Here is a 19,615-nt window from a genome sequence, read left to right on the forward strand (position 1 = left end):
TATAGTGCATTGAAATTAACACGAATTATGTGTGGAATATAGTAAATGATATGGAAACTATTGAACATCACTTCCATCTTATTGCTATTACTTAACATTTAATTTCTGTTTCATACGGAATCGATGTTTGATAGAGGCTTATGATGGATGGTGATTAATTTTATGGGTTTTTATGTGCGAGTGCGTATATATTAAATACTAGCAAAAATACCCGGCGTTGCCTGGGTCAGTAATAATTATGAGAAAAAATCGTTACTTGCTTTTGTTTTCTGGTTTAAGTGAAAGAATTTAAAACACATCTTTTTGACGTGATTAAAAATCGAGTTTCTTCCTTACCCATAAAACTAAAATAGCAATAAGTATAAAGAACAAAATAGTATTGATTTAGAAACGAAAGCATTATATTTAAGCATATACAAATTTCCAAAACATGAAATTAATCTTCTCATGTTTAAAAAGATTAATCTGTTGATACTTTTTTTTTTAACATGGAGTCTAAAACCTTCTCTGTATTGCTATTGAAGTACGAAGTTTAAAAAAAAAATATAGCCGCGCTCGTAATCCCCTTATACTTGCTTTAGTTATTTTGGGAAATTTCAATCATTGTGGGCTCTTGGTGCGATTTTATCGAATTTGCGGGAATCGTTTTGGGATACCTTCGATGATGCTCCCTCCTTCTTTCCTTACTTTGTAAAACGATATGATATTAATGATATATCATATCGATACGATATGATGTAATATGATATTTCGTTACAGAGATATTATCGCCAGGTGCTGAGATACTTTTGGTCACCATAAAATGGCGCTAAAGAGTTTCATCCGAAATGTTTCCAAAATAAGTAGTAAAATTTGGCGATTGTTTGAAATTGCAAAAAGGAAAATTAATGGAAGTGTTTGTGCTGTTTATGGATTTGCCTAATTTAGTTGCTGGATTATTTAACACAGTAAAAAAAGTTTTTTAAAGAGTATTTGATTGGCGATATTTTGTTTACATGGTGAAAGCTGAAAAACATTATGACGTAGTCTTCGGCTTCAAAAACAGCGACGTTGAAAAAAACTGCCAAATGCATCAGCTACGGAAATCTTTCTGCAAAAGTTTTGGCGATCTGCTGGTTGATTGGATAATGAGTGAGTGCTCAATCAGCATAAATAATAATAAAAACCATTAATTACATTAAAGTTCCGTTTAAATGGAAAATGATCAGCCAAATCATATATTATTCGCCAATCTTGTGCAAAAATCTTACTTCAAGATTTGACTTGAGAAAAGCTTTGAACAGTCACGAAAAGCAAAGATAGTCAACAATACAACAATTGTCGCTATCGACAGGGAGTTGAGATGATACACTAAATACTGTATTGAGTTTAGGAAAGCCTTCGAACATGGAACTAAAAAGCTCATAACTCATTTTTTATTCTACTTAGGAATTTCGAATAGATGCCATCTTCAGCAGAAAAATCAGAGCTTTCGATGGACATATAATGTCCATCGCAAGTATTTTTTCATCCCTATATTAGAGAATTTATACGAAAATTGTATTTTATTGCTCCCCTAAGGGGGTTTTGCCCCCCATAACGGGACGAAAACTACCCTATGTGTTATTCTGATGCATAAGTTATATTATTGTAAAGTTTCATCAAAATCCGTTTAGTAGTTTTTGCGTGAAAGAGTAACAAACATCCATACATCCATACAGACAAACTTTCGCATATATAATATTAGTAAGACTAGCGGTACCCGCACGGCTTTTCCCGTAGTAGAAAATTTAAAACATTTTGTTCGCCTGTATATTTACAAATAATGGATGATGAATTTCTCGCCAATTTGTTACGCTCATTTGCTCGCCCATCTTCGCATACGGTAAGTTTGCTCGTCCACATTAAGGTAATTTGCTAGTCCACGTTACGGTAATTTGCTCGTCCACGTTCTGATAATTTTCCCGGTAAAATGTTCTTAAAATTCGAATAGGAAAAGAACAAATTGAATTTTTTAAAAATCGCTTCGAGGTGCTCACCCCTATGCTACGAACTAATTCTGTGCCAAATTTAATGAAAATCGGCGGAACGGTCTAGGCGATATGCGCGTCACAGACATCCATAGACACAGACTTTCAGCTTTAGTATTAGTAAAGATTACTTTTTGTTCACTGTGCCTGGATTTAAAATTTTTGCTACTTGCCTGAAATTTGAGTAGTACTTCTCTCCTGATCTTTGAAAATTAATTATAGGGTGATGAAAGAATTATTGCAAAAGCCTTCAGGAAACATTCCAGAGAGATCGGAATCATCGCGGGAAAGTCGGGAAAAGTAAGTAAGATTTGAAACATATTCGCTGAATTTTAATTATGCTTTGATGAAGTTTTTAAATGTACGTATTTTGAAATATGTTGCATATCTTAATATATAAAAATCTTCTGTGCGGACGTTTGTCACCATAAGACTTTTAAATGGCAGGACCGATTTTGATCAAAATTTTTGTGTGTAATAAAGTTGTGGCAAGCATGGTTTCGAAGCGTGATGGATAGAATCGGAAACGTTTTTGTTAATTAATTAATTAATTTAAACATTGGATGGTTATGTCTCCCAAATGATTAATATTTATTTTAACCTATTGTTGAGCGAGAACTGAAATAAATATTTAACCCGTTGCCGAAGGACAATAAGAAAGCCAGCTCTGCTTTTTATTAACACGCTTTTATTAGCTTCACCTGTATGTATGTATGTATGTATGTATGTATGTACGTTTTAACGGAATCTTGCAGCTCAAACTTCGGTCACTTCCTGCGATCGGATTCTTTTGAAATTTGGCACGTGACCTCAGACCCGATGACAATGCAATATTGTATAATCAAATTAGTTAATTAACTCTTTTAATTGTTAATTTCCTCCAATTTTAATCAATATTTTGGCATAAATCTAACAATGTGAAAAAGGAAAAAATTTAAAAAATACGTTGAAAATGCTAGCAAAAATATTTTAAAATATCTACAAAACCTTTAATTTTTCTGCATCAGACAAATTTGTTCCAATGTTCCAAGGTAATTAGAACATGAAATATACTTGTTTTTAACTAATTTCATGCCAAAATTTAGGTGTGCCTTCAATTGGAAATTCATTGCTGACAAAACCATTGTTGAACAAAACTTTTATTCAAATGCATCTCAAATTTTCAAAGTAATATAAATATGATTTCCGCAAACATACATCGATGACTCACAGTAGCTTCCCATCGGGATGCCCTTGTCTTAACTTTAAGATATTACCTCGCACTCGTTTTATAAATAATTTCTTCGCCTGATAATTCTCCAACATAAGACTAAAAAACAGAAAAATAAAATAATAGTTTAAAAAACTAAGAAAACACACTTTCGTAGCAAAATGAACTAAAAAGTGAAAAATAATCTTTGGATGATAGTAGTTGACCAGTCACTTAATTTTAATGTAATACAAAAAAGCGTGGGGGGCTTCTTATCAATTGTCTTGAATTTCTTCCATTTGTTGTCCAAGCGAAAATGTAAATAGACAGCACCCCACGCTTTTTTGTATTACATTAAAATTAAGTAATTGGTCAACTATTATCATCCAAAGATTATTTTTCACTTTTTAGTTCATTTTGCTACGAAAGCGTATTTTTTTAGTTTTTAAACTATTATTTTATTTTGTAATGAAATTTCCTATTGTGATATGTCAATTGAGAATAGATAAAACGTAGAGAGTGAAGCCTTCATTTCTCTTGAAAACAATGATTTTAGGTCCAGTGATAAATTTTAAAGTAAAGTACTGGAAGAGGTTCAAGCAAAACGTGTGTTCTGTCGTCGTAGTTGAACCATGTGACCGGATCGGTGCTTTAGGTTTTCCTAACCAAATGATCAGAAAGTACCGTACCTAGCAACATTTGTTTCTCGGCTGAAATCCATCTGAGTTTTGGCACCAATGTCAAGAATACTTTAAGGATTATCAAACTAATCAGTACATTATTAAAGGGAAAGATGATGAAATTTGAAGACGAAACACGTTTTATTTTCGTTCATATAAATTACAACAGGGTAGTTCTGTGCACACAAGATCAGTGCAGTGGAAGATTTTTATCTTTTGGGGAAAGAAAACATTAGGCAGTATATGAAGTTTTAAAAGTTTTTGTTCAAAAGATCGGACCGCTACTCGGTCGGAGTCAGCTTCGCTCACTGATCGGCTGGATTACAGTAGCGTGATGGCTTGTTGATTTGGTTATTAACAATATAGTTGCGTGATCATTTGTCTACAGTTTAAAGCTACTGTTAATGTAATAATTTATTGTAGTTTTTTTTGCCTAAATATTTCAAATTGCAAAGAATTGCTTTTCGTTTTTAAAGATGTTTTAGTCATTTTAGTTGAAGAATGTGTTTATTTTACATCGGGAGGGGGGGGGGGGGGTGAGTGATTTTTGCTTATTCAGAGAACTATTTTTACCTTTATCATTTTTATACGATATCCTTTTTATTGTTTTATTCTTTTTCATATGAGGATGTTGCAGCGGAATTTCCCGTTTGTTCTAAATGGGTAGTTAGTTTTTTACACTTAATACCTGATGACGCTTTTTATCCTTTGAGTATGGCTGAAGAAACAAACCATCACGTACTGGAGAAAAAATAGTTAATAAATAACTGCTCATTGGGCATTAGGTAAATCAAGTTGTAATAAATATACGCATACAGTTGATACTTTATTGAAATTTTTAAACTTTTCAATTTACAAAGTTTGAACAGAACAACGTCTGTCGGGTCCTCTAGTATCCAAGTAAAATTTGTAGGTTTATATTTAGTTTAAATTAATTTAGAAACTTCATTTCGTAAATTAAAGCAGTCTTACGGAACATAATATTAAAATATTTTTTGTCATAGAAGCTTGTTTTAAAATTACAAACGAGCTGTAAACTCTGATGAAATTAAGTGAGTAAGGGGAAAAAAAACTGTAGTGCACTGCAAGAAAATTCCGAAACGTCCAAGATTATTTCCGGGCACCATTCCGGGATTTCACTCGTTTAGTTCAGTTTCCTGCGAAAATCAAGTTATCTTTCTAAAACAAGTTTCATGAATCGATACAAACTTTCATGAACGCGTTATTTTATAGCGTTACGAAAACGTTTTCAGCTACCCGTATGAACAAATATTCAGTTTTTTATCCGGTGTTTCGTCTTCAGCTCAGGTTTAATTTTGATCATTATAAAAGATTATTTTCGAAATTCGAAGCTGGAGTACAATTGTACTATCTGATCTTTCTTCTTCATTTACTGTGGAAGATTTGCAAACTTAATATTATCGGTTGTCATGAAAAAAAAAAAAAAAAAAAAAGAAGATTATAACTATTGAAAAAATGTTTTAAACACTTCTTGAAAGTTAACTGCTTTTAAGTAGTACTTCTTATAACATAACTTTTCTTTTTTGGTTCCAACTTCTGAGCAGGAGGCTGTGGAGATTCTGGATGGCAAAATTCTCGATTTGATAAAGAGGAGTAATGCCTTATCCCATGATCTCAAAGTAAAAGAAAGGAGATTAGCTTCTTTGAAAGAGAAGTCGAAAGACATGGCCTGGAGCATTTACAATGAGTTTGAGTTGGATGCGCCGGAATCTCAAACAATGCATGTGAGTATTTTACAATGAATTCACGTTTAGTACCTACTTTTCTATGGGGATTCAATACAGGTCATACGCAACTATTTCGTCATCAGCATTTCAACCGTTTCCATACACATTTGGCGCGTTTTCAAAAATCGCCCCAACGAGGGAAAAGTATATTAGTTAATGGAATTTTTAAAATTGTTTTATTTGGCTGGTTGATTATTCTGTGCTTTTATTGAAATTTTCATGATATTTGATGCTTTGTTAATTCATTTAGTGGATTTTTTTACTTTTTAATTGCATAATTGATTATTTTTCATTTCAATGCAGCTTTTAGTTCCGTTTAATTGACTTGTTTTGCTTGTCGATTAAGAAATACAATAGTATATGGTATTGTCAAACAAATACGCTGCTCAAAATAACAAAACGATACAGTAATCTTCTTAATATATAAAAATCTTCTGTGCGGACGTTTGTCACCATAAGGCTTTTAAATGGCAGGACCGATTTTGATCAAAATTTTTGTGTGTAATAAAGTTGTGGCAAGCATGGTTTCGAAGCGTGATGGATAGAACGGAAACGTTTTTGTTAATTAATTAATTAATTTAAACGTTGGATGGGTATATCTCCCAAATGATTAATATTTATTTTAACCTATTGTTGAGCGAGAACTGGAATAAATACTTAACACGTTGCCAAAGGACAATAAGGAAGCCAGTTATGCTTTTTGTAGTGAAATTTCCTGCTGTGATACGTCAATTGAGAATAGATAAAACGTAGAGATAGAGAGGGTGAAGCCTTCATTTCTCTCATTCTCTCTCTTGAAAGCACGATTTTAGATCCCGTGATACATTTAAAAGTCAAGTACTGGAAGGTTCACTCAAAACGTGTATTCTGTCGTCGTAGTTGGACCATGTGACCGGATCGGTGCTTTAGGTTTTCCTAACCAAATGATCAGAAAGTATCGTACCTAGCAACATTTGTTTCTCGGATGAAATCCATCTGAGTTTTGGCACCAATGTCAAGAATACTTTAAGGATTATCTAACTAATCAGTACATTATTAAAGGAAAAGATGATGGAAGTTAAAGACGAAACAAATTTTATTTTCGTCCACATAAATTACAGCAGGGTTGTTCTGTACACAAAAGATCAGTGCAGTGGAAGATCTTTATCTTTGGTGGAAAGAAAAAATTCGGCAATATATGAAGTTTTAAAAGTTTTCGTTCAAAAGATCGGACCGCAAATCGGTCGGATTGGCTTCGCTCACTGATCGGCTGGATTACAGTAACGTGGTGACTTAACGACTTTGGTTATAAACACTAGAGTTGTGTGATCATTTGTTTACATTTTAAAGCTACTGTTAATGTAATTTATTGTATTTTTTGTTTATTTGGCGAAATACTTCAAATTGCAAAGAATTGTTTTTCGTTTTTAAAGCGTTTTAAGTCATTTTAGTTGAAGAATATGTTTATTTTACATCGGGGGGGGGGGGATGGTGTCGAGTGATTTTTGCTTATTCAGAAAATTGTTTTTACCTTTATCATTTTTCTAAACGATATCCTTTCGATTGTTTTATTCTTTTTCATATGGGGGATTTCCCGTTTGTGCTAGATGGGTAGTTAGATTTTTGCACTTAATATCTGAGAACGCTTTTTATCCTTTGAGTATGGCTGAAGGAACAAACCATTAAGTACGGGAGAAAAAATATTTAATAAAAATAACTGCTCAGTGGGCATTAGATAAATCAAGTTGTAATAAATATACGCATTCTGACACCAAAGCAGCTTAAAACATTTTTTTACTCATTTTTTTCAACAGAACGGTTCAAACACTTGATAGTTTATTGAAATTTTTTAACTTTTCAATTTACAAAGTTTGAACAGAACAACATCTGTCGGGTTCTCTAGTTTTGATATAAAATAACGATATAAGCGAAATTATTTTTATAGAAAACAGATGGACGCCAATGCAAATTTTCGTCCTTTTGAAATTATGGAGTATATAAATTTTCAGAATGAAGTCAAAAACAACGCTTTACATGCAACGAATGAAATTCGGATTTTTACTTATTACAAAATGCAAAACTGATCAACATGTGACACGCACTCTGTTCGATGAGTGCGGTGTCTCAACGAAGTCATTCAACCAAATCAGAAGCTTGGAGAGTTGTTCCTTGGATAAAAGAGTACCAAAAGCAAGCCGAAGCAGTAGAAGCCACTGGAGCTTCGTAATGTTCTGGTGATGTCCAGGAACTAGAACAGCTTTTTGAACTTTGGAGACTGGAAATGGTTATAGACATGAAATGACTCCCAATGGAGGTTGTTCGTTGACGTCAACAGCTTGAATATATTGAACTATGAATCCCCGACTTTTTATCAACGACACTTTCTCTCTGCCACTGGCATCACAGTTTCGATTTTTACTGTCCGGAGCAGTCCCCATTGCTGTTATGTTTACAGACCATTGTGTTAAGTTAAACAGCAAGGTACCGTAATGCCCCCAGTGAGAGTGCAACTAAGCATGTGAAGTGAAGAAAAAATAAATGGCGCAATGTTCTTTCCTCCTACCCATTCCCGTTTTTCTGTTTATCTTCATACTGGAGCAAATGAAGGACATCTCGACGTTTTGAAGAAAACCCTTTAAAAAGAAGGTCTGCACTCTAGTGCCGCGAGTTAGAACCACTGTATTAGAGTGACCTACGAGTATGGTTCATTATTGTTAAATGTGAAGCAAAACTCTTAAAAATTCCGAAATTGAGCCAGAAAATATATGTTAAAAGTCTTATCCAGAAAATATATGTTAAAAGTCTTAGTCAGAAAATGTACGCTGAAAGTCAAATGTCCACTTCTTCCTCTCAGCAACTTCTTCAAGTTTACAATGCCTAAATTATAAGACTGCATTGACGTCAATAATCAATGTTGACAATGACCTTGGTTTTTCGATGTTCTCAAAGGACTGGATGATTAGCTGTACAGCAACATGACTGTGTGTGCAATGGGTGTTGACAGCGACTGACACTATTGACAGACGGGTAAAAAATCGCTCTTGCATACAAAGGTTCAAGATCAGCTCACGCAAGCGCATTTGATTCATATCCATCAGCACCCCCGCCCCCCAAACGGATACTTTTCTAACAGCCTTTGTATGTTATTCTTTAGTTGTATAGCCTGATACGTCTGTCGATCATGTATCAAGCACTTAAATACACTGCTTGACAATTGCTAAGGAACAATTACGTTTTTTGGAATAGTTTAGAATAGATAATGATTAAAGAAACAGAACAAAATATATAGTTAGTAGGGAGAATGTGCCTTTATTATAAGTACAAAATAATACAGATATTACTGCATCAATGAAGTAAAAACTTAAAAATAAAAAAATAATCCTAGTTAGATGATTTTCATACAACCACAAAAAAATGATCTAGGTCAGAATGATGGAGACATGAGTATCTTAATATGATGTATGATTACCAGGGACACTGATGCGCAATTTACATCTGTTTTCCATACTCCCCACTAATTATTGAGGAGTGCTTGGGGGATGTTTTCCCACTGCTCTCTCAATGCGGATTTGAGTTCTTGTACTGTTCTGGGAGGGACGGTCCTTCGTGCAACACGTCTGCCAAGAGCCTCCCAGGAGATTCAATTGGATTTAAGTCTGGAAAGTAAGCAGGCCACTGCATACGGAATTTTTTTTCAATTAGCAGTGTGTCTGACACTTCAATGCTCCAGTGTGGCCGTGTATCGTCGTCCGTAACGAGAAAGTCTGGACCTACACCCCCCCTAAAAAGACGAACATGGTCCAGCATAACATCTCTGCAATACATTTGCGACGCATCGCTTTCTTATTCAAAAATGTGAAACGGTGTTCTGCCATTGTGCATGATGCCTGCCCACACCGTGACGCCGCACAGTGGCGCAAGTGTACGGAGAGCTTGGACATTTCAGTAAAACCAATTTCTACTTAAAAATGTGATAATATTTTGTTGTTTAAAATGTAAAGATAATCAAATACTAAGTCATTAGTGCAAAATAAAATATTTAATTAACATTTAAAAACAATTTTTAAAGAAATATGTAACAGTATTTTAGCCAATTTCCATTCCATCATCTTCAAGCAAATTCTTCATTTGTTGTGACATTTCGTGGTGCAAACTGCAAATCTTTGGACTCAAATTTGAGATAAGAGGATCAGAATTGATTAATAAATTATTAAAAACGTCTTTATTGTTATCTATTCTGGACGTTTTCCTTGAATGCAATTCCCTATACGATCGAAAATACTTATGGTTTGCCTCTTAATTTCGTCTTTGTCGTATTTGTAATCTCAGAACCAAGAGTGTCAATCCATTTTTCCAGAGCCAGGTCGTACTCGGTAAAAGGAATAGAATTTGTCTTTAAAAAAATAAAAAGGTCACGGTTGGTTTTGAAACTCATCTTTCACCAGCAAGTCTATGGGGTCAAGCACCGATATCATTCAAGTTTGCTTACCAAAGCGAGCGTACATTAGAATTCGTATACACTAGAGTCATCGTTGAATTACATTGTTAAGTACAAAACTTTAGACTGCACAAAAAACGTATTTATAGATCTCTGAATAGCAATAATTGATAAGCGAAATCTTTAGAACATAAACAACAACTCTAACTAATGCCAAGACCTATTTAGAGAATATCATTAAATGAAGCATGAGCAGACGATAGATTAAAAATTAAAGTTAAATTCATTTTTTATCACTATGTTCTATTTTTTTCGTTTATGGCTGTTTAATAACAGATGATATTTTAAATTATTTTTTAATGACTTTTTACAACTTGGCATACACGAAAAAAAAAAAATCCGAAGCGTCACTGATTACTTTCGGATATTGGATAGCTTAACTCGGGGATTCTGACGATGATACTTCAGAATAAAAGATGAAATTTTTAGGCGTGATAATTCCTTCAGAATTTATTTTGGATAAATCTGGTGAAGTATTAAATGGATATTTAAATTAAAGTGTTTACTTTTGTTTGTTAGACAACTTGCTGGACTAAAATCAAAAGTAAATAACTTTTAATGCTCTAAAAAGTAAATAGCTTGCTGTAAGTTCTCCAAATATAGAATGTAATAAAAGAAATTAAATGTTTATTAAAGACAAACGTTTGCTTTTTGAAGAAAAACACTTTTCTTGCTATACATGTATAATATTTTGAGTTTTTCAAAATATGCCTGCTCCTTGCTTTCATTTTTACTCATTTTGTGATGTGTTTGTTATTGTGTACATACAATTTATGAGAAGTATTTTTGGGAGATTATTGTGTCTTTTTCGTCTGCTGTCACTTATAACTCAAAATAGTACCAATTTTTGTAGTCCCCGAAATAAGCAAACGAAACCATGCTTCTTAGCATCTCATATGATTTTGTCCCACAGTCTACAAATGACACAATGAAACTGATTCCTCGAAGTATTTAATTGAAATAATTTGCAATAAAAAGTAAACAAACTGAAAACTGTAAACATGTTTACTTGACTAAAGTGAAAAAACCAACGTAAATAATACGTTTCGTGCAACGTTCATTTCGTATTCGTTTCGTCGTCCTCGTAGTAAAATATTTACTTATCTTTAATTTTCAATATCTTTTGAATAGGCAAGTTTAGGCAAAAACTGAAACCGGATTATGAAAGCTGAAACTCTCTACAATGCTTGGGATATAATAGTTTTGTTAGCGTTTGTTAGCGATTTTCGTAATTTAAAAATACATTCAAAATACTTTGAAAATTATCTCCAAAATTTTCGTATTTTCTAAGAAACGTTTTTGGATGTTTTTCTTATTTATTACGAGTGCATAAAGCCCAGCACATCACACTATTAAATTTGAACAGTTCTTAAACAAGTTATCTACTGTTTACTAAATTGTCTTCTAACGAAGTAGCTAGTTAATTCTTCGAATTCAAGGTATTATCTTCGGGTAATAATGTTAAAAACTAGTAAGATTAGTGGGAATATGTTCTTAGTTTATCAATACAACAGTAAAAATGCGAAACTAAATGGTTTAATTTTCCGCCCAATGTCCAAAATTAACATTAGGCTGCCCCACTGTGCGCCGGGGCCGTTCCGATTACGTTCGCAAACAAATTTTTGTGCATAACGTGTTCCACGCTCTCTCCACTGTAGTTGGTGACCAGAATCACTTGTCACACTGAAACTGTGGTTGAACTTGGATGCAACGTACAGACTTCCGTGCATACAAACCGACATTATTTACTCGCCGTGAGATGGTTCTTGCAGAAACATGCGTACCGGTAGCGGTTGTTAGATTTGCAGTTATCTGTCCAAGAGTGAAATTCCTGTTCCTTTTTGCTACGAGGGCTACATAGCGATCCTCTGAAGGTGTGGAGCTCCTACCACGACCCCGGCATGCTTTTGCAAAACATTTCCACCTTCAGCGGCCTTCTTTAATCGGGAGATGACCCTTTTTGATACACCCATTGCAGCAGTCACAGTGGTGACACTTTGACCTGCTTCCAGTCGTCCAACCGCTCGTCCACGATCGTAGTCACTAAAATTATGTCTTGCTGACATTTTACTCTTAAGTATTTCAAGAACCAAACAGAATTTCAGAGAAAAACCTTTTTTAACATCCAGCACTATTTTTGTTAAAAACCAAACAGCGTGAATTTTGGTACGAATCTTGAGCGTGTGAGCACTGTCTTTTATACAGATAACGAGTCTTGGTCTACTACGTCATCTGAACTTGAATTTATTTCTATTGGCCAGGTGGTTGAGGTACAAATTTGCATAAATCACTTGTTCCTTAGCAATTGTCAAGCAGTGTATTTCCTCAACCACAATATTCTTTCTCTACATCTATATCATTTTGGTATACACATTTTTATTTCATTCATACATATGCCAGCAAAATTTGTATGTGTCAGAAATTAAACTGCAATATGAGTTCTGCTTTAATGTGTATAGAATTCAAAAACAATTCCCCCACCCCCCAAAAAGCGGGGGGCCCTAGGACGAGAACGAGACTGAACTTCCCTTAACTTCATAGGTTAATCAGACCTGCTCTTGTCTACTCTGATTTTTTTTATTCTTGAAACAAAGTAATCTTAGAAAGAAACAGAATAAGAAGTGATTCAATAGCATTACTGGAGGATATCAGCTTTTCGAAACATCTTGGCTTGTTAAATATTTATTCGCAGTAAAGAAACACAGTTTTATGCTTAAAAAATGTGCTCCAAGAGTGATTTTAACTTTCTTTTTCAATAGCGAATAAGAGAATTGGAAAACGAATACCAGAAAGTGGAAAAGAATTTGATGGAGTGTCAAGTAACAAATGGAAAGTATAAGGCCATTCAGGAGCAGTTAAAAAGGGTAGGATCTCTCACCTTTTGTAAAATTGCCGTGCATGCATCATCTGGTTAAAAATGCAGTAATATTAAACTTTATGTAATAGTATATTATTCGCATGTTTGATCAAGTAACTCTTTCTGACGATCAATGCATGGAAAGTTCTAAAAAGATGTATTTTCCAGGTATTTAAGTTTTTGCACTTGAAACAAATTGAACCTGATAGCATTAAATACAGTAATGTCTAAAGTTAAGGTCACAAACATGTTAAGAAAGAGAGTATTCGACGTACGAACTGACCCTCGAGATCTTCGGATCTCAATCCCATTGAACATGTTTGGCATGGTCTAGGAAGAGCCATTGCACAGCGTAACTATCCTGTTAGTAACCTCAAAGAGTTTAAAACCGCCGCTTTCGGAAGAATGAACTTAGTTGCCCCAAGCATTTAACACCTTCATAAACAGTATGAAAGATCGTTGTGAAGCTTGTTAAAACGATTTAAAAAAAACGATTTCTCGTGCATCATATTATTGTAGTGAAAATGCAATAACAAAAGTTCTGCGGTGCCATGCCAAACACTATACTAACGGATGTTATGTGCTTTGACATAGTATTACGTGCTTCATTATTCAGGATAGCTCCACTTTTCGGGCGAACCTAAAAATTTCTACCTATCAGAAAAATCGCTATACGTATAATAGAATTTTACCGTTTAGGATAAATCCGAGAGAGTTACCGCATACGGGATGAATGTTACACATCGTGCTTCTCTCGTAGTTATAAACAGATGGCAGTCAAAAAACAGTATAGACGCAAAATTAGGTCTCTTTTACCAATATGTAGTGTGAGTTCAAATTAAAGTTTTATAGCAATTTAGTGAAGTGATAAATCTGACTCAAGAATTAACCACCCCATAATTCCCAGCAAATAATACAGGGAATTATAGTGCAAACCTATGTAACGTACAAAATATCTGTACATCGAGAGAGGGGAGGGGATAAACTTTAATCTGAATTCTGATGAAACACTTTTAGAAATGATAAGGTAGACCGGGGCACGTTTACGAGGATTTTTTTCAATGAATTTTCTCATGTTTATGTTTTATCTTGGGAACTTTTTGACACTGCAGTTTTATGAAATAGTTAATGGAGTGAAAATGGGTAAATTCAGTTGTTGCTCAGTTTGTGTTTTTAACCGTTAAAAAAAAATATTTTTGACTCCAAGTCGGTTGCGTAAACTTGCCCCGGACACGGGGCAAGTACGCATATTTATTTTGACACCTAACGCGGTTCTGTTAGTATTTTGAACATAATGTCTTACCATAGTTAAAATAAAGCAAATTTATCACAGACTGAATAGTGAATAAAATAAAAGCTGAATGGGCATGAAGACAGCACTACATGATTGTAATCTATAAGATACGTATTTATAACTTAATTTAAAAATAAATGGTGAGTTTCAAAAATTAAATAGCCTGAAAATACTAAAAAGGTTTGAGACAGTTCGGAACGAAGAAAGGTCAGGGCATTTTTAGAAGTAGGACACCGTAAGAACGTGCTAAAGGTGCTCCGACTTCAACGCGTAAACTTGCCCCGTCGCCAAGTTTGAATTTATTTTTAACGTGAAAAAAAAAAAAAAATAATAATAACATTTCAGTTCAGACAAATACAATTCTCAGAAAAGGATAAAATTCTGCTAATTGTTATACATTTGTTCTTTCTTAACTAAGTATTATTTACTCCCTATAAGCTTCAAAAGCGTTCAACACAAAACTTACTCAACTTGGTAAAAAACAGATTTTTATTTCAGCATGCTAGACCGCAGCTCGACTGATGCTCAAAAACTTGTGCGAATATGTGCTAGAGAGCGGCACTAATCTGTTATGGCTGTTGACTCTTCAGTTATTGACCATTTTGAAAAAAGGGCACTGCGTAGACGTGCCCCATGCGTAAACGTACCCCAGTCTACCCTACTTGTGGCATAAGTAAGCTTTTTTTTTCTTTTTCCAACGTACATAGAATTTTTAGAAAAATTTCCCTAAACAAAAAATGGAGGGTCTCGAATTGAGACTGAGCATCCCCTAACTTCAGAGGTTAATCGGGCAATGGATGTGGAGGATGATCTACGTAAGTTCAAAAGAGCTGAAGTTCTCTCTTTAGGTACTGAATGCGTAAAAATAAGGCTTGTTTTAGTACATTCATATTTCAGTGTTTTGTTCAACAATACAAATGTAAAGAAACAATCCTCTTTAGAGTAGCAAAAAAAAAAAAAAAACTGGCCTCTTTAGTAGTTTTGTTTTAGCACCGCAAGCTCGAGCTTTTTTCTGCATTTCAAAAGGGATTTCTTGAAACCATTAAAGATGTGCTCTCTACAATTTTCAATTTCTAATTTTTAATAACGATGATTTTATCATCTTAAAGCAGCTATTTCATTGCATGCACTATACTTTGAGAAACTATCGAACGTACTGTCAGTCTCCCGTAGCTTGCCCTCTATTGCATGAGGAATGCATTTATGCGTTTAATGAATGCCTTGTGTTTCCAAATCATCAAGGTGTACTTAATATTTTGGCCACTTTTCCAGCTTCAACCTGTAGATAAGTTACTTATTTTGTTATTCAATTTCAGTAGTGTCTTTATTTTTTCCTCAACGCAAGTTTTTTTTAAAAAATCTCTATTGCTTATAGTTTTCACTTGACCGTAGTTGGCATTCAATCCTTTCTGAAGTCCATCAACCTCTGGGCACAGGTGCCCCTCTTGGGCGGAGACACAACGGCTCTTCGTTCTCGTCGGAAGGCCCCAGAATCGACTTTATTTCTACCCGACCTTCTCGACTTTACACAACCCACTTTAGGCAAAAACAGCATCCCGCACACAGCATCTAGCCCCTGGCATTCATTTGAATTTTGACATCTTGAATTCAAATTATGTTTTTCGCAGTCACGGACTATGTAAGGAGCCTTTTGTAAAAACGAGAAACCCTATAAGTACGGTGTTATCACAGTTCGTGATTGCCGGAAACATAATATGAATTCAAGTTGTCAAAATTCAAATTCAATACAGGAGCTAGATGCCTTTTTTTAGATCAATTAATTCATTTTTGAAAAATCATATTCAAAATGAAGATCCTTTTCTTTTTCCCAGGAATTAGATGCATATCCAACTCTACTAGAGGAGCTTGAAAACGAGTACCGAGAACAACGGACTGATATTGAAAGACTGGTAGCTAGCGAAGAAAAAGCTCAGGAACGAAGGGAGCGGGCCAGAAAGGAGCTGTCTGTGATCGAATCGCAGGCTCTAAAAGCTCGCCAAGAAAAAGAGCGCATCATTGCCGAGTTCAATAAAGCTCTCAAACCTAAGCAGATGTCGACTGAAGTATATATATATAAGTTCAACTTTAGCAATAAAACTAACCTTAGCATAAACAGTACAAATAGTTCAAAAATGAAACCACTCTGAATAAATTAACAATAGATGTTTTTTCTTGGAAATAATGGGTATTCAATAATGGGTTTTCTTGGAAATTTATTACTTAACGGTTTTTTCCCTGATGGAATTATACAGTAAATTTTGGCTCCAGGTGTCATTTTACCTTTTTTGTTTTGTTTAATTTCTATTTTTTGGTATTTATACTATCTCCTGTTCCACCGTGATGCTTTTCTCGGATGACTTTTCATCCAGAAGCTCACACTTCTTTGCATTGAAAAAGGTGTTCCTTGTAACACCAAAACACGTGTCTGCAGTAATTTGCATTTGGGGGGGGGGCTTCAAAACGTTGGATAACTGATTATTTTAATTTTCAGCACAAAGTTATTTATTCGTTATACAGTTGTGTTGTTGCATTATAATCAGAAAAAAGCTTTATTTTAATACGGTAAAATAAATTACCATATAATATATATTTTCTCAAAGATATTTTTTGTAAGTACGCCATAACTTCTTTAATACTTTAAAAGTAAGTCATCATTTTAAAGATATTTTCACTGTTATTAGAGAAAAATAAACAAAAAAGTCACGTTTTTTGCTGTCATTCAGAAATCACTTAAAAACTGGGTTTTTACATTTTTTCTGTTTAGCACGAATGTTTATCACGGATCAGCTAGTTTGCAATAATTTGATAATAAAACAATGCTGAAGAGACGGAAAGTCATATTCTGGAACACACATGAAAACTCTTAAGGAATAAATTCCATAAACCTCGTTAAAAGTTCGGAACTGTTTTCCATATTTTTAAACATCGATAAATGCTTCATTTCAGAGTTCACAATTTACACTAAGATTTTTTTTTGGCCTCATTCAGCATCTGTATGTGAAGTTAATGAAAGGCATTTTATCTAAGTTTAACTTCTTCGATATTATTTTATGGTTGTTAACGTTGATTGAATACTTAAAAATAAAAAGTGAACAGGACTGTTATTTATTTTTACCAGCGTAAATCAGTGGAGTTAAGAGATACAACAGCAGCGGAAGGGTGGAGAAATTTACGTGAGGAGCAAGAAAAAGAACTTAAGAAATTTCACGAGGCGTTCGAAAAAATTAAAGAAGCAATCGGAATTTCTGACATAAATGTAAGTAATTGCTTTGCCAAATTCCTATTTGAATACATTTCGGCAATTGACCTTTTGATTTAAATTCATGTTTGGATTTAAGAAGTGAACTAGTAAATACTTTAAATCATCAAGGGTTCCTAAAATGAGGGCCGTGGCACCAGGCATCCTAGGGGTGCCACAAAGGGAGGATGCTCACAGAATCAATAAATGTGTTACTGTGAAACACCAAGATCGGGGAATGTCGACTTTCACCGGTGGAAATATTCGGTCTCTCGTCAAAGCTTTTGATATGTGAATGTTGATAATCAGCGGCTAATGTCGACATTTACTAGATTTCGGACTATTCACAGCAATATATATATTCATAAAAAATGGATTAGGGTGCCATGAAATCATTTTAATTCTTCAAAGAGTGCCGCTGCCTCGAATAGGAAAAGTTTGGGAACCCCCGCTTTAAACAGAGCTTTGTGGTTCGGATCACACGAAAGCTGCACACGTCGCTTGCATTTGCAACACAACTCCAATTATTGGAAAATTATTCAATTTTCAACAGTTGTTTTGTTGTATACGTATGGTTCATTAACAAACTTATCACAAACGTAGATTGTAAGAAAAAATGTTAGAAATTAATTTATAGTCACACTGTAACAAAATTCCGAAACGTCACAGGTTATTTCCGTGTAACGCTTCGGTATTTCACGGGTATACACCAGTTTCATGTGGAAAAGCAAAAATTTATGAGAAAAAGTGTCCTGAATCGAAAGAAGTGTCATGAATGCAGATTTCTGTTGTGAAAAATATTTTTAGCTACCACTGTGAAAATATATTCAGCTCCTTTCATAGAAGTCTCGTCTTCCACTTGCAGATCGACTAATTCCCAAAGAAGGGCAAAATGCAGTCTCTGGGTCAAGAACCGCAAATATAAACTACAAAAGTTGTTCAATTCTGTCTTAGCTTATGTCATGAAGCATTCTTGGTTAAACAGGAAGGTAGTACTTCAAACATATCTAAATTTTCTCTGAAGGTTCCTGATCTATTCCAGAAACATTTATTTCTTTTAATGGGAAGGTTTCTAAATTTCTCAGATGGATTCCAGGCTAATTTCAGGCAGGTCACTGATATTTAGAGACAAAATTTCCTGTTTTTTGGTACATATGTTATGAGCATTAGGAATTTGCGTCAGTTCATATACACAATACTTGTCATTAAATCATGTCAATACTATTAAACAAAGTAGGACTGTATGAAATCAAATACGGTAGGAATTAAATACGGTTAATACTATATAGCAGTAGATGCTAGCAGAGAACCCAGTTAGGATTCTTTTATTAGTCAGTGGAGCTGATATTAATCATGTCTCCTGTTCATTGTAAAACAGTTTAAAGTGTAATTTTAATGCATGCGTAGAAGAATACTTCTTTAAATGGATCCAGCTATATTTATTAAAGGAAAATTATCTTCGATCCTATACAAAATCCTGCATGTAATCCAGTGGCGCACCCACGGGGGGAGCTAAGGGGCTTAAGCCTCTCCCAGAAGCATGAAGACGAACCCCCTTGACCAAAGAGAGCCTACAATTGCATTTTTTGGCCTTGAGGTTTCGAAAATTTTCGGGAGAGAGCACTCAATCTCCAATTCCCATCATAATTTCTCCAAAGAAAACTTTAATTTTTTTCAAAGACTTTAAATTCGACAAATTTTTGAGGGACAGCTACCTAACCTCTCCTTTTCATCTAACTGGTACTAATATAGCCTAAAGTGAGTTTTGGGAACTTTATTTTCAAAGTATTTCCACCACGGAATTTCCGCAATTCCATCCTTTGCGTATCATCTCTAAAAGATGGCTGCAAAATCTTTTAAATCGGAGAACTCCCGAATCTTTCATCTTGTACCCCTTTGCACACCAAAAATAATTTACAATTGTGTTTTTAGATCATCTATGTCGAAAAAGTTTTTAGGAGAACCCCAGAAATCACCAAACATAGCATGAAAATGTATTTTTTGTGTTTCAATTTCGAAGCATTACCGAGAGTAACCCTTCCCCTCTCAATCTCCTAATATCTCAGCAAATAAGCTATATTTGCGTTTCTATAACTTCAATATCAAAACATTTCTGTACAGAG

The 19,615-nt window shown here is 34.4% G+C and overlaps 1 protein-coding gene across 1 annotated transcript in view; it reads left to right on the top strand.

Moving 5' to 3' along the window:
• LOC129234602 (outer dynein arm-docking complex subunit 3-like) overlaps positions 1 to 19,615 on the top strand; it is a 54,317-nt gene that overhangs the window by 14,003 nt on the left and 20,699 nt on the right. The window contains exons 4-8 of the mRNA XM_054868631.1: positions 2,232 to 2,309; positions 5,444 to 5,623; positions 12,863 to 12,967; positions 16,087 to 16,317; positions 17,373 to 17,510. Coding sequence (XP_054724606.1) covers positions 2,232 to 2,309; positions 5,444 to 5,623; positions 12,863 to 12,967; positions 16,087 to 16,317; positions 17,373 to 17,510 — 732 coding nt within the window. The remainder of the gene's footprint in view (positions 1 to 2,231; positions 2,310 to 5,443; positions 5,624 to 12,862; positions 12,968 to 16,086; positions 16,318 to 17,372; positions 17,511 to 19,615) is intronic.

Source organism: Uloborus diversus, chromosome 1, assembly GCF_026930045.1.
Source record: "Uloborus diversus isolate 005 chromosome 1, Udiv.v.3.1, whole genome shotgun sequence".
Classification (NCBI taxonomy): domain Eukaryota; kingdom Metazoa; phylum Arthropoda; class Arachnida; order Araneae; family Uloboridae; genus Uloborus; species Uloborus diversus.